The 22,447-nt window shown below is 43.2% G+C and overlaps 1 protein-coding gene across 1 annotated transcript in view; it reads right to left on the reverse strand.

The window, feature by feature from the left end:
- LOC143960638 (tetraspanin-15-like) overlaps positions 1-22,447 on the reverse strand; it is a 243,344-nt gene that overhangs the window by 23,901 nt on the left and 196,996 nt on the right. Inside the window, exon 6 of the mRNA XM_077469420.1 lies at positions 7,843-7,896. Within this exon, the coding sequence (XP_077325546.1) occupies positions 7,843-7,896 (54 nt within the window). The remainder of the gene's footprint in view (positions 1-7,842; positions 7,897-22,447) is intronic.

The following is a 22,447-nucleotide window of genomic DNA, read 5'->3' on the forward strand; positions in this document are numbered from 1 at the left end:
GATTCTCATAACCAGTTGGTGCTTATATGTCAGATGAGCTGAAGTGGAGAAGAAGGGCACATGAGCAGCACTAGAAAGGCAAGTGACTATTCTGTGCCCTTAAATAGGAGGAGGAAAAGGGCGTACGAGCAGCACAGTAAATAAAGTGACTGCTTTGTGCTCATGAGGGTGGAGGGCATCACTGGCCAATTTGGATGAAGTCGGGGTTCTAGCTCAAATTTTATTGTAAGAAAAAAACTTTCCTATAGATTTTAGATCTGGTTTAGCCCTGACCTCTACCATTCAATGCAGGCCAATTATCGCTGCACAAAAAATAATAATAAATAATTAATAAAAAAAAAAACAATCACCCATGCAAAATATGTGATTCCAGAATATAGTGTTACTGACATTGTCCATGAGAATCATACCCTTTAAAGCAATTTCCCAACCATGTGATTCAAAGGATTGGTGTTTTTTTACTCATGCTGCCCTGAAAGTTGCATTAAAAGGTAGACCCTCTCCCCGCTGTATAAACCCAGACACATTCACTCGTAACTAAACCCAGACACATTAGCTCTACCCTACTGCTCATGGAATTCACTAAGGACAATAAGGACAGCAGCTTCTGCATTAAAGCTGAAAGTCAGAGCCATGAGCAACATTCAAAGAGGAATTGGAAGGCCAAGGTCAAAGGCCCACACTAGTATTGTCTGTGGTCTTTAAAGTGTAAACCCCTGATTTGTTTTTAATAAAAATAACAAACATGTCCATACTTACCTGCTCTGTGCAATGCTTTTGCACAGAGCAGCCCTGATCCTCTTCTTCTGGGATCCTCTTCTTCCCCCGTTGATGCTCCAGGCCCCTCCTCTACATCGATGCCCCCACAGAAAGCTGCTGCGTCCATTGACACAGACAGCAGGACTTGGCCCCGCTCCCCGCATCACAGCTTTTGAGTGACAGCAGCGGGAGCCAATGGCTCTTGCTACTATCAACGTGTCCAATGAGGAGAGCATCAGCGGCTGGAGCCGCAGTGCTCATGCACATCGCTGGATCGGATCAAATTGGCCTCAGGTAAGAAAAAGGGGAGGGAGCTGTAGCACACAAGGTTTTTCACTTTCATGCATAGAATGCATGAAGGTGAAAAACCTTAAGATTTTACGATCACTTAAACCAGCTGATCTTTTCCCGATTACTGATTTAATATCTCATGTTGTGCACTATGTCTCTTTGTGGAAGTGGCAATCTTGGAAGAGGCAGTGAGCATGACAGTCAGACATCAAATATCACTCCAAATGTCCAGAGACCATCAGTCAGGAGTCCTAGATCGCACACTGCAATTATACAGCTATGAGGCTGTAGGTATAGGAGTGCCTAGGCAAACTCACTTACAGGAAGTACTTTGCTATATTTCAAGTGGAATTCCAGAATTCCAAAATCTTTTTTTTCAGTTCAGTTCCTCTTTAAGCATTGCGTGATTCACAGTGAATGCATCACCAAGCCCCCTATGCTTGGAGGCATTTGTTATCAGAGTACTCAGTGTGGGCTTCATGAATTGTGCTAGATGGCCCATTTTGACACCTATGTATAACAGTGCTGTGAAAAAAACAAAAATAGGGCGATGAACACCACATGATAGTACAAAGAGAAAGCTTTTCTAAACAAGTAATAATATCCTGTTTGAGGGCTGTCATGCGTTGCCACATAAGGCTGACCACTTTTTCCTTTCTCACAGTTTACCCAACTGACACATGCACATAGGATCATTTGCCTAATTTGCCAAGGTGACACCAGGAATGTCAGTGCTAATGATCTAATCCTTTATTAAATTCTGATTGCTTGTAAGAGAAGAATGTTCTATTAATGTCATCACATGGGATCACATGCATCCACTTCATCATTAGTACCAGAAAAACAAATTACATTTATATTGACTCCTAAAATAAAATTGCTTCTTAAGAAGAAGATAATATTTTATTTCTAATTTGTATTTATTTTATTTTCTGGCTAGGGATATTTTTCATTTTGACACAGTGCAACAACTGTCATTTGACAGTTAAGGGTAGAGGGAGGATAATCTCATCATAATAAGTTTTTATAGAACACTTTGTCAAGTGATCATTGTCAAATGACAGTGACCAACAACTGAATTGTGACAATTACTATTGCTGGGTTCAAGAAGAAAATATCTGTCTGTCTGTTTAGACACCTGATCTATTCCCAAAGTCCCCTGACAATACTGTAAAAAAATACAAAATAACAAAATTAGGCAACTGCAATGCACCAATACAATAAGAGCCTATTCATACTTGGGGGCATATGTTATGGTGTACATAACGTGCATGCTGGTGTGTTGGCAAAGCAAATGAATATTTGCTTTTCCAACACTGGACCGCCTCTCAGCCAACCTAACACCGGTCACCTGACTGGCTGAAGGCACAGGCACTCTGGACGCCTAACAGGAACAAGAGACGCACTGGAAGACAGAGAACCATGGAGGACACACAGGTCGCCTGACCCGCTACATGTCCCACAACTCACCGCCGTCACCCGCCACCAGGATGGGGTAAGTGTGTGCCGGTCAGATGGCGAGGGGGGGTCACAGAGGCTGCATATGATGAGCACAAAGGCTAAATATGATGGACACAGAGGCTGCATATGATGGGCACACACAGGCTGTATGTGATGGGCACAGTGGCTGCATATTGTTTTTTTTCAGTATTTTTTTTAATTTTTCAGTTTGTTTGCGCCCCCCCACAAATGTTAAAAACCATCTGCCACTGGCATGCATACGTGCTAAACTAGTAAAAACTAGTATGGGGCCAAGTGCAGTTGGGCAGGTTCAGCATAGTATACATGCTTGCAAGCTTGTTGCCTAAATGCATGTTTGAATAAAGATGTTTTGCATAGATGTTGGAAGAGGCCTTAGGCTGTTGAAGCAGCATAGAGGCTGCATTGGATGCCTATGTACTTGGCTAATCCTGACTAGTATACATATTTTATAATGCTTGCTTACTTGCATAGGTACATGTTTGCATAGACACGTGTTTGCTTGCTTGAATAAACACAAGTTTGTATAAGCACATGTTTGCAGAGGGCCCTGACCCACCCGCCCCCTGGCCCACACGCCCAACAAGTGGGCGGCCCCCATCCGCCCAGCATGCAGCCCCCCCCCCCCCCCAAGACTGGCCGCAACGGCGCATTTGTGTGGATGTGGGTTGTGTAGATGCAGGTTTTTATAAGCATGTGCTTGTATAGACGTGTGGGGATATGTGTGTATGTATATTGCATAGATATACGTGTTTGCGTGGATGCATGTTTGCATAAACACATGAGACTGCCCAGGTTTCCCTTCTAAGTGAGAGTGGCATCTGAGGTTGCTGTGTTTAAGAGCATCCCAGACCATAATATTTTAGAGAAGTCTCTGAGGTGGTTCGCTCCTTCCTTAGTCAGGTCAGTCTTTGCCTTGCGTTGGGTCTTGGAGCAAAAGTTATGTGATCATTATTGAAAAACAATTCAATGGTAGCAGCTTCAAAACTGAATAGGGACATGGGGTCTATCTTAAGATCCCAATCCACTGGGCATCCTTCTGTTTCAGATAGGATTGGTCTGTTCACTGATGACCTCTCTGCAAGAGGTATATTGCGGGGTCCATAATCATCAGGAAACACACAGCTTCATGTGCCGGGTTGTTTCCAGCTTCATCAAAGATTTCTGTAATTGCAGTGGAAAGTCATCTGTTTTCTTTTTTGTGACCATCCTTCGGGTAGGCCACAGCTTGAGAGGTTCACAAAGCTCCAAGCTCCGGTGCTGAATTTGCTAAAAACACAGGGAGTGTCAATCTCCGTATACCTCAATAACCTTTTCTCAGGTAGCAATTGTTTTCCTTCGATACATTTTGCAGTAGGAAGCTGTATCTAGGTCGAACAGTCCAGTTGTACACTAGCACAGCACTTAAAGCACAATTTCTAGTTGACACATTTCCAATTTGTAGCAAATTTGCGTGGCAAGCCTCTAGCAAGAGCAAAGTTGCAGTGGTCAGTCTACAGCAAGAGCTCTGCAAGTCTACAGCATGAAAATTCAGCCTCCAGGTCTTGGTAGAGGATCATTCTATCTGTCTGGAACTTGAAGAGCCAGGCGTTGGATTGCCAGAGGGCTCTGTTCCCAGGGTGTTGCACAGCTAAAGATTGGTGGTTGATGGATCGGAATCTAGAAAGTTTGAATTCTTCCTCCCAGGTATTGGAAGATAATAACCACTGATGCCAGTTTCTCCATTTGGTTTGAGGGTGGCTACAGTTCAGTGGACTTGGTCTCCACAGGAGAGTATACTGCCCATATATATCTTGGCGCTTTTGGCCAGTACGCCTTGCTCTGGATTATGGTACAAACCAGTTGTAAGTTCTATCCGGAAAAACCTCTACAGGGGCATATATATCAACCACCAGGGCGGCACTAGGGGTCATGTGGCTCAGGAAGGTGAACCACATTCTGTCTGGGACAGCGCAAGTGCTAGCTTTATCATTAGTGCACATTCCAGGTATAGAATAGTGGCAGGGGTAACTCTGCAGGTGAATCTACTAGATTACAAGTTCTACAACAAGCTGGGACAACTTGTGTCCGGGACGAGGTAGATGCACTGGTAACGCCGCAGGGACCAGTTCTCCCTTATTTGACGCTTTCCCTCTGTTTTGACTTCTGCCACTTCTTTTGCGAAGAATCCGGAAGGGGGTAACACTGATAATAATGTTAGCTGAATTAGCCCAGGAGGGCTTGGTACACTGACATAGCGAGTCTTGGAGGGGGGGGGGTCACTTCTTGGACACTCCCAGACCTAATGGTCTTGAGTTCTGTATCTCAGCACTGTTGAACCCCTGGAAGCCAGCTTCGAGGAACTTCAATTACAGGACTTGAAAATATGTTTTTGCCTGGGGTGAAGTGGCACCCGCAGAAATATGTGAGTGGGAGATTTTCTTTTCCTTTCCCCAATCGGTAGGGAAAAGGAGATTAGCCTCAACTACCGTTAAGGGTCAGAGTTTGTCTCTATCAATTTTTTTTCAGAGGCCGTTTTTTTTTTTTTATAATCTTTATTTAACAGAACATTTTTAAAAAAATTTCTCATCCGACATTTACAGATTCATTCTCTACTTCACAATATTATCGGGTTACATTTTATTTTACATAACTATCAATTACCAATCCATAACCCTTATTATCTCAGTTCCATTTATTGATCTTTTATTAATTCTGTAACCCTATTATTTATCTATTCCATTCATACTCATTCACCCTCCCCCTTTCACACACACACACAAAAAAAAAAAAAAGAGGCCGTTGTTTTTGACAGGTACCCTTCCCTACTTCCAGGGAGACGGTGCCACGGCACTGTCCTTCAGAAGTTTGGCCCCCCTTCTCCTTCCCCCGCTGCCGGGCCAATTAAAAAGCGCAGCTTGCTTCGTGCTGGCTTCCCTTACAACAAATCGCAGTAGCAGCACCCGAGAGTCGATCCAAAAATTGGCTGGAGTGCCAACATTGTGGGCTCCCTAGGCTCCCTGGGTAGGTAAGTGTGCATATATTAAAAGTCAGCATCTACAGTCTTTATTGCTGCTGAATTTTTATTTTTTTTTCCCTGAGCGGAACACCGTTTCAGACCCCTTTCACACTGGGGCACTTTTCGGGCATTTTAGCGCTAAAAATAGCACCTGTAAAGCACCTGAAAAGTGCCTTACATGTCTCCCCAGTGTGAAAGCCCGAGTGCTTTCACACTGGGGTGGTGCGCTTGCGGAACGAGAAAAAAAGTCCTGCAAGCAGCATCTTTGGGGCAGTGCAGGAGCGGTGTATACACTGCTCCCAAAACGCCCTGCCCATTGAAATGAATGGGCAGCGCTGCCAAAGCGCCTGCAAAGCGATTCAGCAGTGCCGCAACATGGGCGCTTTTAACCCTTTCTTCGGTCACTAGCGGTGGTTAAAAGCACCCTGCTAGCGGATGAAAAGTGCCGCTATAACAGCGGTAAAGCGCCACTAAAACTAGTGGCGCTTTACTGCTAACGCCAGCACTGCCCCAGTGTGAAAGTAGCCTTAAAGATTTGAACATGCACTTCAGACACAGATTTAGCCATTTTGATATACGTATAACTTTTATATTAACCTCTTGCTTACTGGGCACTTAAACACCCCCTCCTGCCCAGGCAAATTTTCAGTGCTGTCACACGTTGAATGACAATTGCGCGGTCATGCTACACTGTACTCAAATAACATTTTTATCATTTTTTTCACACAATTCAAGCTGTCTTGGGTTTTTTATTTTTTGCTAAACCAACAAAAAAAAGACAGAAAAAAAAAAACATGTTTCATAGTTTGTTATAAATGTTTGCAAACAGGTAATTTTTCTCCTTCATTGATATTCGCTAATGAGGCTGCACTGATGGGCTGCACTGATGGGCATAGATAAGGCACTAATGGGCCCTGATGGGCACTTGTAGGTGGCACTGATGGGCACTGGTAGGTGGTATTGATAGGCAGCACTGGTGATGACGCACTGATTGGAGATTTATAAGTGGCACTGTGGGCACTGATAGGTGGCACTGTGGGCACTGATGGGTGACACTGTGGGCACTGGTTGTGATGCTGGTGGGCATAGAAACCTCTCCATGATGAGAACCAATGTTTCTCTTGCAGCCACTGGTGAACGGCTTTTTTTTTCTCCTCACGCTAGCGTGAAGAGAAAAAATAGCCAATTACCGTCTCCGTTTACGTCACATGATGTGACGTGGTAAAGGGTTGGGATCGACCCCTTACTCTGATCTGTTCTCTGTTCTGATTCTGATCTTGCTGATCACAGAGCGTGCCGCATGGATCCTGCAGGGGGTGCAAGAACAGGAGGACATCCAGGGACGCCCTTCCGGAAAATTAAGTCTGCGCTGCAGCCGTCTTTCGGCTATAGCGCGGACGGGAAGTGGTTAATAAAACCAAGTTACATAAACAAACAAAAACAAATGAGCATTGCCACCATCCAGGAAGTTTGTTCAGGCAGACTCAATGATTGGTTGCTTAGGCATAACCTGCCTATCAGTATCTCTTCCTGGAATCATCATTGATAGTAACCCCTAGTTGCAGAGTGGATTTGAATTGCAAGCTTCTTGAGCATTAGCCTAATTATTAGCCTAGGTTCAGATTAGTTTGATGCGGGAACCAGTGCGATTCCAGCGCCAATTTCCGCATTGCTCTCCTGCAGGCAGTTCACACTGCCTTCTACAAACTGCTGCAGGTGTCAATACATTGTTAATGACACCCCCAGAATGGTTCACAGATCGCAGTGCGAACTTTGAACTCGCACAAGAATCGTATCGCATAGGTGGGAACACCCATGCGATCCAGTTCTAGTGTGGGGAATAACAAGTCCCTGCACATTTTTCTGTGTGAATGCAATGCGAGTTCAGCCATACAACTGTATGGCTGAACTCGCTTCGCTCAGACGTTGCATGTGATAGGCACCTGCGGTGCGGGTGCAAATCACATACAATGTCAGAGATCGCACTAGTGTTAAAAAGAGAAAAGCACAAGGCCGGTGTACCCTCTCTTTTTCTTTTCTCTTTTTGACTTCTAGGGTTCCCCACACTTGAGGGCAGCAAGGCCAGTGTTTGTTTTTCCATAGCCGGTCTGGTGTTCCGCCTACGCGCAGGAGTGCTTTCGTTTTGTTGTCGCACTACTAGTGTTAACCCCGGCTTAAGGAACATTAATATGACCATTGAATAGGCCTTTTGGACTTGCATTTTAAACTATTTTAGCAAGCCACTAAATGGTATGACATTTACATTTTTTTTTGCCTTTTTTATCTACATATGGGACAAAAAAGGTTTGCCTTACCTCTTTATCAAGTGTCTGGTATCCACAAAATGTGTTCTTCACCCCTCCAAAATCCTGAAAGCAAAATTAGACAGGTTAATTAATTTCATAGTGTAATGTGGATCACTAACTCTGAGTCTGAGAACAGGGGACTGAAACATTAACATTTTAATATTAAACTGCTAACATTTTAGAAAGCAATGCCCAAAATGTATTTCAGTCACACATATAATAAAAAATGCCAAAGAAAACAATATGAGGAAATGTTCAGTAAATTAATTTAAAGGCATTTAACTGCCAAATGAAGAGAACTGCTGACAAGGTAACATGATTTCCCAATATTTGACTTCTGAGAACCCATGCATAACGTAGATTATCCAGAACACAAGCCAATTATGCCCAAATTGAGAAAGAGATGCTGGCTATTGGGAATGGATGTGAGAAATTTTACCAGTACATATATGGTCGCACAGTAGTTGTGGAAACAGACCACAAGCCATTGGAGTACATCCTACAGAAACCACTAGCTTCTACACCTCCACGTCTGCAGTGAATGGCTATGAAATTACAGCAGTATGATCTCACAGTAAAGTATAAGCTTTGAAAGGAAATTCCAATGGCAGATACCCTGTATAGGGTGTTTCTAGAAGGACATGATGTACTGGATGAACCTGAGTTGGAAGAACAGGTACATACAGTACTAGCAAACATCCCAATGTCGAATGTACGGCTTGAGAAGATAAGACAAGACATCAAACAGGATAAGGTCCTAGAAAAACTAACTTGTGTCATGTGCACTGGCTGGCGAGAAAAATGAAAAAAGCTGTGTCCTGAACTACAGGGATTCTGGCCTATGAAATCCACCAGGGGCATCTGGGCATCACTCTGTGTAAGCGCGGAGTATGGGAGTTGGTCTAATGGCCTAATTTGGACTTTGATATTGAGACAATTGTGAAGAAGTGTGAAACATGCCAGACATTTCAAAAATACGATGCAAAAGAACCTCTTACACCGTGGAATGCTCCTTCACGGGCATGGCAGAGACTGGCTATAGATATTTTTCATTTTGAGGACCACCATTACCTGATAGTAGTAGATTACTACAGCAAATACTTTGAGCTAGTGCAGCTGAGAAATTTAAAAGCATCAACAGTGATATGGGCTTTCAAAACATTACTTTCAAGACATGGAGTGTGTGAAGAACTTGTGTCTGATAATGGGCCACAATTCTCATGTTCTGAGTTCCAGTGCTTCCTGTGTGAATGGGGAATCAGGCAAAAACCCACAAGCCCCTATAACCCACAGGCCAATAGTCTTCCAGAAAAGTATGTTGGCATAGCCAAATCCATTATACTGAAAGCGCAATCATCAGGGCAGGATGTATAGCTAGGACTGTTAAACTATTGTGCAACACCTATTGAAGGTTTATGCTCACCTGCACAGCTGCTAATGGGTAGAACATTGAGGATCACAGTGCCTATTGCACCACAGAAATTGCAGCCTCAGTCTATTCCACAGGATCGAGTAACAGCTCAGAGGATCATAAACATGAAAAGGCAAAACTGTATTTTGATAAATCTACAAAATCCCTTCGTCTACACTTTGCTGGGCAAGCTGTGCGACACAGAGTCACTGGGAATACATGGGAACCTGCTTGAATTGTCAAAGAAGCCAATTCACCAAAATCATATATAATCAAGACCAAGTGTGGACAGAAACTGGGACGAAACAGGTGTCATCTTTGTACAGACACTGCTACGGATACATCATTAGAGGAACCGGATGACAATGGAGATAAAGAACAAGCCCATGATAGCACAGAAGTCCTAAACACGGATATTGAGTTTGCTGAGGATACCAAGGACAGCATAAACGTATCAGCATGTGATAATGCTGGGAGTGACTCTCAACTGGACACCAATCCTATGGATGATGAGCCAGTGATTACTTTCTCTCGCTATGGTCGAGCTATTAAACCAAAGATATGGAGGGATTTTGTCTCATATTAAATGCATACTTGAGAGGGAAGATGTAATGATGTGTATGCTTTATGTTATAATTTAAGTTCAATTGTTATTCCTAGTTTCTTATGCATGTTAGGAAAGAGTTAACAGTTTTGGTCATGTGATCTGGGGGCGGGGAGCTGTGGTCATTTCTGTAAGATGGATGCTGCTGAATAAACTCCAGGCTCCTGTTTAAGGTTTTGCTGTCTGCTTATTCTTGGTGTTAAAACATCACACACAGTACAATATGCTTACACAGGGCTTAGAAAACAAATAATTAAGATCAAGTATAAGGGTAAAAAAGGGCAAAACCATAAATCTGTGAAATTGTCTAATCACATAACTAGCACCAAAACCTTATTTTCAGCGAAGTGACTCAAAGTAAAGTCGTTGACCAATCAGAATCCACCTGCTTTGTCTTGGAAGCGCTGATAGAGAAGAGTGGAGGACCGCTGGAGTGGCTGCAGGGGTACTGACAGCTTGGCAAACCCGGAGGAAAGTACAGCGGGGACCAGAGGGTGGGGAGGGTGACAAATATGGTTTCTGGCATGCACACGTAACAATGAGGAACATGCTGTCAGGGTGAGAGGGTTCATCAGTCTGCTGCTCCTTCACTGTCCAATCATAAGCTGGGCATAGGTGACTAAGCTGTATTGTGTGTCTACTGCAGAGAAAAGTCTGGTCATCTGGCTATGCTGTGTGAAAGGGAAGTGTAGATCTTTACAAGAAGACCTTGATAAAATATAGGGGTGAACAACTATATGGCAGATGAGATTTAATATTGAAACATGTAAAATGATGCACTTGGGGGCTAAAACAGGTATGTAATAGGAGGAGATTCTTTGGGGGAGGATCGAGGATAAAAAGAGGATCTGGGGTCATTGTAGACCACATACTCAGCAATAGCATACAATGCCAGGCTAGCAAGGGTACTGCTATCATAAATTAAAGAGAGTATTTACACAATATATAAAACTAGGATTCTCCAACTGTACATAACTCTGGTTTAGCCTTATCTTGCGTATGCAGTTCATTTTTAGTCACCACTCTACAGGAAGGATATACTTAATCTGAAGGGAGTCCAGAGAAAGGCAAGAAAAGTAATGCGGGGGCTGGATGACCTCAGCTATGAAGAATCACTACAAAAATCAAACTTATGCTCTCTGAACAAAAAGGTACTGAAGAGGTGACACGTTTTTGTACGGACTGTTAGCTTCCATTCACACCTGAGCGTTTTGTAGCTTGAAGCCTGAAGCTACGAAATGCTGGAGGGGAAAAAAAAATCAACTATTCTCTATGGAGATGGTTCACATCTCCACTCCAAAAAGCCTAAAGCCAGAAGCTCCAAAACGCCTGAAGCTCAAACAAGTTCTGGAACTTTTTTTTTAGGCAGATTTGGGTGTTTTTCTGCTTTTTACATTGGTGACCCTTTGACCTGCACGAAATCGCAGCAAAAAAACCCATCAAAACTGTGACATAATCGCGCGACTTTCTGCCTGAAAACGCCATGCTCAGGTATGAATGGGGCCTTAGGCCGCGTACACACGGGCGGACTGTTCGCCCAACTTTGTTCGTCAAACAATCCGACAAACAGTCCGCTCAAAATTTGCATGAACGGACTTGACCACACACGATGAACGAACAGTCCGCTGAAAGCGTGCGCGATGACGTGAACGGCACGTACGACGGGACGAGAAATTCGACGTCCAATACACTGCAATGCAACCTTCGCCGTGTAAATCCTTTCTGAGCATGCGCGAAACTTAGTTTGTCGAACAAGCCTACACACGAGCGGACTGTCCGCTGAAACCAAGTTTCAGCGGACTGTCTTACGGAAATTCCGAAAAACTTTGTTCGTCAGACTGTCCGCTGAAGCCCACACACGAGCGGACTGTCCGCTGAAACACTGTTCAGCGGACAAAGTTGGGTGAACAGTCCGCCCGTGTGTACGCGGCCTTAGAGTGGAAAAGAGGTGAAACCTCCTTCTACAGTTAGTGGTATCAGCTGAAAGCGTAGATAACTCAAAAAACTGTTAGATGTGTTTCTAAATTAACATAATCTGCAAGGATATGTTAATTCGTAGCGATGCTCGCACACACAAATGTTGAACCGGATGTACCTGTGTCTTTATTCAACCTTACTTACTATGTAACTAAAAACTTATGTAAATATCTGGACTAAAATGAATAATAAAAAAAAGGTTTAAACTGAACAGAAATACAAATTATTTGTTACTTAAGACAGCTCCCATAAGTATCTAAACTGTGTATTTAGTGGTTTGTCTTTGATCCAACTTTAAATACAAGAAGCATATGCAATCTTACTGTAATCTTGGTGTGCTTTGTGTATTTCTTTCAGATCTCTACAGTAATCCAGTGTGAGATTTTGCCTCTGTGCAGGAACTTCCTGTAATAAAGACCTATCACTGCTGTCCTCTCACCTTCTGCAGGGTGACTGGTCTTGTCTGCACCCTCTCCTGTAGTTTTCAGCAGGCAGCCTGTAGTGGGTGGTGTCTGTTGGGTCCCTCCCACAGCCCTGCTGTCGGTATAGCGCAGACGTGATGATGTCACTGCTACTTTTACAAGGTAATACCTGGGTTTAGAAAGACATTTGTTGCACACAACTTGGATTTTTATCCCCTGTGGCTATTGAGAAATATTTTTTATTATTGATTTTGTTTTTAGAGTTCAGCTTGAATGCGTTACAGGATCTTGCTATATCTTCAGTAGTGACTGTGTTAATTAATTGACACTACTTATAAGTTGTTCATGAAACTGATTAAAATAGAAGAATAGAAGGCCTTTTTTGTCATTGTAAAAATAGGACATACTACAAAACTGTCAGCCGATTACAGCAATTGGTCATATGTTCACAAGGAGTATAAGCAAAGACTACGATCTGTCAGCTTCTTTAGGCCTTTCTGCTGTCTGCTGATCCTCTTGAGTCCTGAAGACCTATTCTTCCGTCTTATTATTTCTCATTTGAAGAAAAACAAAATCCTTTTTTTTTCCTGCATAATTGCTCCTGATGAAAGAACTTTCTTTTTATGACGAGAACATAAAGTAAAATAATAACCTCATGGCCTGACCTATCATATCATTGCCCCAGTCCAGGGATGACAAGGAGTCCAAGCGTTGATGAGGAGGCTCTGCTCGGCTTTGCTGACAGGATACAAAAGATGAAACACTATGTTTGGAGATTCTATAACAATTGCACGTTTCTCTGGCTTTCTTTGCCTTTCGGTAACTTATTTCTTTACTTCAAAGTGCCGGTCCTGGCTACATTCTGTCAGACTTACAATATTGTCTACCTGATCTGATCCACATAAAAAAAGAATACAGGTGAAGTCCAATCTTTGGTAGAGAGGTCGTAATAAAAAAGAAAAGTCAAAACTTTAATACAAAAAGAAGAAAGAAATATTTTTAATCAAGATAGAATTATAGATGAAAAGACTGCTCTCAAATGAATTGTGACTGGGCCAATGAGGGACAATAAGGATCAATCAGCTATAGGTTCACATATGAAGGAACTACTTTTAAATCCACTATCTGCTGTTAAAAATTTGATTTTGATTTTTTTATGCACTTACTTTCTTTTAAAGGAAAACTTTGCATTTGGTAAAAATTTAGAGAACCTATATAATTTCTAAGCAGGCTATTATGGGGGGGCGACGACTCCTAACACTCCAGTTAACCATCCCCTCAATGCAGCAAGGAACCATTATGAGTATTATGAGCCAGAAAGGAATATGAGCTATGGAGTAGGGGTTTTTACAGGAGGGGACATGGGGATCCACCCAAGGGGGTGGTTGGAATCACAACAGAGGCCAGCTGAGTTATCGGGGTGGGTATTATCAGAAGCAACCTTGGTCCAATTACAACCAGGATACTCACTGGAGCCAGCAGGGCACTCCACAGTGGCAACAGTGGGAGCCACCCCAATGGCAGCATGGAGCACAAAGAGATACCCCAGAGGTAAGAGAGGAGGAAGAATAAAAAGAAAGAGACCAATAGGTCAGGGCATCTTCAATCTCAGTGATGAACTTTTCACCACTAACAAATTGAAAGTGTTGGAATTAGGTCTAAAGTATGCCCCAGATAAAAGGTTCAACAAGTTTGAGGCTTTTATTGATACTGAGAAATTCATTAGGAAATTAAATATTAAACATTTTGCAGAAAAACCCACTACAGAAATGACTAATAATGCATTTTAGGATATTGGTTTGAGGAATCAATCCAAAGAAATTGTCCAATCATTTCTTGGAAGTTTTTAGATCTATGGTGGAACAGGACATTATACTATTTAAAACTAGGGTGGGTAAATAAAAAAAATGTAAGTATCTTGTTTTTGGTTATGATTTAAGAGGATTACATCGGATTGGATAGCTTCAAAGGGTGGCAGTATATAAACAGAGGCGGCATATCCGGTCATGTGACCCCTGATAATTTCAGATGTGCTGACGAAATGCGTTTGGTGTGGTCTAGCGTGATACGTCATTTCCGCCTAGAGTGGAACACAGGTGGTGCGCATATTGCCGTTCCTGCTTCCATTTTTCAATTTTCGTCATTTTTACTTGAATCAAATGGAATTTTAAAGCGCTTTTTAAATAAATCTACGTACTTCACCATGGGAGATTGTCTCTTCTTTTACTGATGCTTGGACAATTAGTGAAGGTTTGATCTTATCTGCCATTGGAGTCTCCTTCGCTGAATCGTGGGGATGCACATTGAGACCTTGTCTGCACCAATCCACTGTATATGTGTCGGAGAACAATCTGCAGAAGAACTGGCATATCTACCAATGGCCAACCGAATCGTGGATTGGCAAACCGAAATTTGCCAATACTAAGGCGCACATGGGCAAGAACGGTCAAGAAGATATATTCGTCAGTGCGCATGCACGTACGACAAAGCGCATGCAATGCATGACAGACTCTGGCACCCAGTGGCCTATTTAAAACCTGCAGCAGCAACCACTAATTGCTGGATGATCTTCAGCTCTCCTGTGTGTTCCTCGTTCTTGTTCATGCTAGCATTGAATTTCCTGTTACCGACCCGGCTTGCCTTTGACCTGTCTTCTCTCCATTCCTGGCCTTGACCCTTGGCTTGTTCCAGTGACTCCGCTTCTGCCTGCTGATCTGTGTATGAAACCTAGCTTACTCCCGCTTGCTGCCTTACTCTCAGCTGATCCTCTGTGTATGACTTCTGGCCTGGCTCTGCTCCTGGCTCCCCCTTCTGACAAGTCTCACTGGGTACTCCTTAGGTACTCCTTCCCCAGCAACGCACCCTGCTCATCAGCCGCCATCCAGCAGACATCTCTTCATCACCTCAGCCTGTCACAACTGGCAACCCCTGCTTCTCTGAGTATAGCACTGCCTGCTACCACCTTTAGGGGCATTTTGCACATAGCCGCAAGGGAAGCCCTCTCAGCCCCCTGACCTGTAATGGGGGGGTCATGTAAATTCGGTGACTGGACACACTTTGAGAACTTTGAAATCAGTATTTTCGTATGTGGAAAGGAGATTGAATGGACATTGGGAGCTAGCCTTATTAACAAGCTTGTTTTGCCATTCATCACTGATGTGAGGCAAAATGCTCTGTTGAGTAAAGCCTAGTACACATGGGCCGAATGTAGGCCAGTGTCGGCCGGTTTCTATTGATGCCAGCTGACATTTGGCCCTTTTGTACGGCAGCCAGTCCAACAGAAGCCTGTCAGAAGGCTCATGACTAAAAAAAAGGTCTGCTACCAGCTCCCGCTCTCAGCCAATGGCTGTGTTCTGGAGGTAGGGTTCTGGCAGTGTTCTGTGGGAACACAATAGCAGAGCAAGGGACATCACTGTACTAACGTTGGACTGTAAGTACAGCGGTTTTGATCTGAGCTGTCTGTTTTTTTTTCGTTCAACACAATGGGTTGAATGAAAAAGAAAGAAATAGCAGCGTGTACAAGGCTTAAAGTGATTATTAAGTCTCGCTTTAAAAAAAATGTTATACTTAACTCCTCTGTTGCAGTGGTTTTGCACAGAGCAGCCTGGATCCTCTTATTCTTGGGTCCCTTTTCAGTGATCCTGACCCCTCCCTCTTGAGGAGTGCCCCTATAGACCAGCAGCTTGCTATGGAGCACCCGAGCCGAGTCAGAGCTCCATGTATCGATTCAGACATGGAGCACCGGCTTGGCCCAGCCTGACTTTGATTGACAGCCACGGGAGCCAATGGCGCCGTGGCTATGCTCCAGCCAATCAGAAGGAGAGTCCCAGAATCGTGGACATCGCTGGCTCAGGCTAAGTATTAGGGGCTGAAGGGCCTGCTACACACACTAAAGGTTTATCTTAATACATAGAATGCATTAAGATAAAAAAAAATCTGCCTTTACAACTCCTTTAAAGTGTTACTAAACCCTGCTAATGAGAAAAGGTATTTAGCCATTTATATTGACTAAAATGATTGCATTTCCATGTTCTGTGTACTGTGGGAGACCAAGGTCCTGAGTAACACTTTAAGGCTTACTAAATATTAGGAGTTGTGATCACAAGCTCAGGAAAGTGGAGTGCTTTCTTCAGAAGATTTGTGGACACCAGTGGTGGAATTATTTACACAATATTTGTAGTGTGGTGAACTTTATTACACTAGAACTGATTTGAGAAACTTTATTGGGTCACAGATTTTAACCACTCCGCACTATGAAAGACGGCTACAGCGCGGCGCTTAATTGGCGGGAGGGCGTCCCTGGACGTCCTCCTGTTTACTTGCTTCCCGCGTGCTGCCGCAGGCGCACATTAGGGAAAATCTGTGTTGGCCGTGTCCCTTAGACTCAGCCAATCACAGCGGCCATTTAGCACTCGATTGGCATGTCCAATTAGAGATGATCTCAAATGTAAACATATGAGATCATCTCTCATTGCCGGCTCTCCCTCCTCACACAGAGACCGCGTGTGAGGAGGGAGAGCTTCTGTGCTGCAGCGTGAGTGAACACAATAAAACACAGTGCCCACAGTACCTATCAGTGCCGCCTGTCCGTGTTACGTGCCATCTGTTATCAGTGTCACATGTCATCAGTGCCACGTATCAGTGCCACGTATTAGTGCCAGCTGTCATCAGTGCCACATCAGCGTCAAGTGTCATTGTCCTGGTGTTCCAGGGCCTTCAAAAGTGTAATAGGTAGTCAACAAATTAGATGTGTAATTTATGCTCCTAGATCACGTGATAGTGCTCCCATGTGTCTAGGCTGTGAAAAAGTCCCACACATGTGGTATCGCCATACTCAGGAAGAGTAACAGAATGCATTTTGGGGCATCATTTGTGGTATACACATGCCATGTGAGAGAAATAACCTATTACAAAAAAAAAAAAAAAAAATCTTCATTTTGCAAAGAATTGTGGGAAAAAATTACAGCATCAAAAACCTCACCATGCATCTTACTAAATACCCTGGAATGTCTACTTTCAAAAAAGGGGTCATTTGGGGGGTACTTGTACTTTCCTGGCTTGTTTGGGTCACAAGAAATGAGATAGGCCACCAGTACATCAGGTGTGATCCATTTTTTATGATTTGAACCACAGCTTTTAGACTCTCCAACTTTCACAAAGACCAAATCCACTAATTTGGATTATTTTTACAAAAGATATGTAGCAATATGAATGGTGTCTAAAATTTAAGAAGAACAAATTATCACAGAAACGAAGAAAAATGTTTTTGTTTTTTTTTCAACATTTTTGGTCTTTTTTTCATTTATAGTGCAAAAACATAAAAACCCAGAGGTGATCAAATACCACCAAAAGAAAGCTCTATTTGTATGAAAAAAAAAAAGCACAAAAAATGAATTTGGATACAGTATTACATGACTGAGTAATCATCATTAAAAACATGAGAGCACTGAAAATTGGTCTGGGCAGGAGGGGGGTTTAAGGTCCCAGGCTAATGGTTAATGTATGTTTATATGCACTGACACTCTAGCAGTGTCTTTCACACTTGTATATATTTTTTCACTGCATATTGTGCATGGGTAGAGTTTTATGTGTTTAGCACCACCTATGGTCTGTTTATTTATATTATTACAGACAGATTTTTTATTTTTTTTGTGGTTTTGTGTTAGAGACAGCTGTTTTTTAGTCCAGACAGCTGCATGTCATTCACCGCTCTGTAGCACAAGTGAAAAAAGGAATGGGATGTTGGTGATGCCAGTGCCCTTATGTAGATATACAGCGGGCAAAATAATAATTTGATCCCCTGCAGATTTTGTAAGTTTGCCCACTCACAAAGAAATGAAGGGTCTATAATTTTTATCATAGGTGCATTTTAAATGATAGAGACAGAATATCAACCAAAAATCCAGAAAATAAAACATAAAACAAATCCTATAAATTAAGTTGCAGTTCAGTGAGTTAAAGTATTTTCCCAAGCAAAATATGACTTGGTACTTGGTGGAGAAACCCTTATGAGGTAGGACGTTTCTTGTAGTTGGTGACCAGGTTTCACACATCTCAGGAGGGAGTTTGGTCCACTCTTCTTTACAGATCTTCTGTAAATCCTTAAGGTTTCTTGGCTTTCTCTTGACAACTCGAAGTTTTAGCTCCCTCCATAAATTTTCTATAGGATTAAGGCCTAGAGACGGACTAGGCCACTCTATGACCTTAATATGCTTCTTCTTGAACCACTCCTTTATTGCCTTGGCAGTATGTTTTCGGTCATTGTCTTGCTGGAAGACCCATCTTCAGTGTTCTTGCAGAGGGACGAAGGTTCTCATCCAAGATTTTATAGTACATGGTCTCTTCCATTGGCCCCGCAATGATGTAAAGTCTGCATGTACATTTAGCAGGGAAACAGCCCCAAAGCATCATGTTTCCTCTTCCATGCTTGACTGTAGCGATGGTGTTCTTGGGGACATAGTCAACATTTTTCTTCCTCCAAACACAGCGAGTCAAGTTAATGCCAAAGAGCTAAATTTTGGTCTCATCTGACCACAGCAATTATTTATTTAGATGTTCATTGGCATGACTGTACATGTGCCTCTTTGAGGTGAGGGACTCCTTGTTTGGAGGAAGACAAATGCTGACTATGACCCTAAGAACACCATCCCTACAGTCAAGCAGGGAGGTGGAAACATTATGCTTTGGGGCTGTTTCTCTGCTAAAGGTACAGATGGACTTGAGGGGCCAATGGACGGGGCCATATATTGTAAAATCTTGGATGAGAACCTTCTTCCCTCAGCCAGAACAATGAAAATAGGTCATGGATGGGTCTTTCAGCATGACAATGACTCAAAACATACTGCCAATGCAACAAAAGAGAGTCATGGAGTTGCTTAGCCAGTCTCCAGACCTTAATCCTAAAGAATGTTTTTGGAGGGAGCTAAAACTGAGTTGCCAAACTACAGCCAAGAAACCTTGAAGATTTAGAGAAGATGTGTAAAAAAAAGAGCAGACCAAAACCCCTCCTGAGATGTGTGCAAACCTGGTCACTAACTACAAGAAACATCTTACCTCTGTACAACAAGCGTTTCTCCACTAAGTACTAAGTCATGTTTTGCTTGGGTTCACATAGTTCTATTACTCACTGAACTGCAACTCAATTTATAAATTTTTTATATCATTTTTTTATATTGATTTTTGGTTGATATTCTGTCTTTATCATTCAGCCCCGGAAGGATTTATCCCCTTCCTGACCAGAGCATTTTTTGGGATTCGGCTCTGCGTCGCTTTAACTGACAATTGCACGGAACGTGGCTCCCAAACAAAATTGGCATCTTTTTTTTCCCCACAAATAGAGCTTTCTTTTGGTAGTATTTGATCACCCCTGCGGTTTTTATTTTTTGCGATATAAACAAAAAATTGCGATAATTTTGAAAATAACGCATTATTTTTTACTTTTTGCTATAATAAATATCCCCCAAAAATATATATAAAAAACTATTTTTCTACTCAGTTTAGGCCGATACGAAAATAGGGGATAGTTTTATGGCATTTTTATAAATACATTTTTTTTTTACTAGTAATGGCGGCGTTCAGCGATTTTTATCGTGACTGCGACATTATGGCGGACACATCGGACAATTTTGACACATTTTTGGGACCATTGGCATTAATACAGCGATCGATGCTTTAAAATTGCATTGATTACTGTAAAAATGTCACTGGTAGTGAAGGGGTTAACCACTAGGGGGCGGGGGGGTTAAGTGTGTCCTAGGGGAGTGTTTCTGACTTACTGGGGGATGGGCTTGTGTGACGTGGACACTGATCGCTGCTCCCGATGACAGGGAGCAGATGATCAGTGTCCTGTCATTAGGCAGAACGGGGTGATGCTGTTCGGCATCTCCCCATTCTTGAGCTCCGTGACAGGGTATCCCCACGGCGGTTGAGTCCGCGGTCCCGCGGGCACGGTCATGGAATGTGCGGAATTAACTAAATAAATACATGTGTCCATATAAAGGGCGGCAGCGTCATCAGCATTTCACCCTATTGTTTACTTCTTTAAAATGTTTTATTAATTTTTACTTACACCCCATTGTTTACTTTGCTGTGGGTTCTGAGAGATTCAGCCTGTAGCGGACGTGACTAAAAAACAAAACAAAAAAAAAAGTGCAACTTTGATTTTCCGGAAGAAGTAATTTCAGAGGACACCCAAGCTCATCTCTGCTGATGGCAACAACTTGAGCAACCTCTACTTCCCCAGATACAATAAGACATCAGCATACATCTAATTGCTAGAACTGATAACACCCAAATACCCTCCTTGAGGCTTTTTTCCACCATATCAAACCCTCACCCCTACATCATAAAACAAACTCCTTACATACCCCTGGCCATTGCATAGACACCACCACTGGTTAATTTGTGAATTACCCTTAGAATTGACACTCCTGCAATGTCCTCCACATCCTTAAGAAAACTTCTGCATCTTCACACTGATGTACTTGCACTTTTCATCCCACATGGAAATATACGATCACATTCACACCACTAACCAATGCATGTCCATGTTCCTACCAACTTCCAGATTTCACAAGCCACTGTCAATACTAATGCTGCTCCCATTCCCTCTCTATTTACCAGTGTATACATTTAAAACCCTTCAAAACACTTTACCCTTACTTGGCTTTCCTGAACTGATGCACCCTTAGGCCGGGTTCACACCGCTGCGATGCGGGAACGCCGCAAATCCACGGCGTTTTCCCGCATCGCATTACTCTCGCCGGCAGTTCACACTGCCCTATGCGGACGGCTGGGAGTGTCAATGATATGTTAATGACATCCCCAGACCAGTCCACATATCGCAGTGCGATCTGCCGACTCGCACAGGAATCGGATCGCATGGATTGAACCCCCATGCGATCCGATTCTGTTGCGGACCAAAAAAAGGGTCCCGTGCGAGTTTGCTGCGGGAGCGATGCGAATTCAGCCATACTATCTGTATGGCTGTACTCGCATCGCTACGGAGATCGGATGTGATTTGCGGTGCGAATCACATCCGGATCTCCCCCCGCAGCAGTGTGAACCCAGCCTTAAGGCCGGGTTCACACCGCTGCGATGCGGGAACGCCGCGAATCCGCGGCGTTTTCCCGCATCGCATTACTCCCGCCGGCAGTTCACACTGCCCTATGCGGACGGCTGGGAGTGTCAATGATATGTTAATGACACCCCCAGATCCGTCCACATATCGCAGTGCGATCTGCCGTCTCACACAGGAATCGGATCGCATGGATTGAACCCCCATGCGATCCGATTCTGTTGCGGACCAAAAAAAGGGTCCTGTGCGAGTTTGCTGCGGGAGCGATGCGAATTCAGCCATACGTATCTCATCGCTACGGAGATCGGATGTGATTTGCGGTGCGAATCACATCCGGATCTCCCCCCGCAGCAGTGTGAACCCAGCCTAAGGGGTCACCAGGTTTACCACAGCTGTACCTCCCCACTTGGCATTTTATATTCATCTTCACACAAACTTTCTCTTTAAAGCCCAACCAAAACAGGAAGTGATGGGAAAAGTCTCTGTAAAGGGACACAAGAATAGGATTTGTTTGTAAAATGATGAAAGATTATAACCTCTGTCAGTTTACTACTGCTGTTTGTACCCGCAGTACTGGTGACAACCTCTCTGCTCAATTCGTGTCCTGCTGTCACAGGCTGTTATAGGGTCAGTCAAAATCTCCTAAAGGGTACAAGAGACAGTAGGGGGACACAGACAGAAATTAAACTTGACAGAAGTTTCATCTAAATAATAAAAAAAAATAAAAATAAAATCTTAGCTTGCACACAATCTGGTCCACAAACTGTTTACATTCATCTCTGTTCATTTTTATTTTTTTTTATTCATTTTTTTGTCACACCACTTCCTTAAACTCACTCTATCCAAAACCGAGCTCATGATTTTTCCTTCCCCCACATGCCTGTTCACCTGATTTCTCTGTCAAGATTGATAGCACTACTATCAGCCCATCCTCACATGCCAAGGTTTTAGGTCTAGGTTCCTGGACTCTGAACTATCCTTTCGGCCCCACATCCAATCACTGTCAAAATCTTGCCACCTCCACAACATCTCCAGAATTTGCCCCTTCCTAACTAATGACACCACAAAGCTCCTAGTTCACTCCCTGGTCATCTCTCTCCTCAACCACTACAACTCCCTCCTCA

Source organism: Lithobates pipiens, unplaced genomic scaffold (genome assembly GCF_037356315.1).
Source record: "Lithobates pipiens isolate NorthernLeopardFrog02 unplaced genomic scaffold, aLitPip1_a1.2 Scaffold_8, whole genome shotgun sequence".
NCBI lineage: Eukaryota > Metazoa > Chordata > Amphibia > Anura > Ranidae > Lithobates > Lithobates pipiens.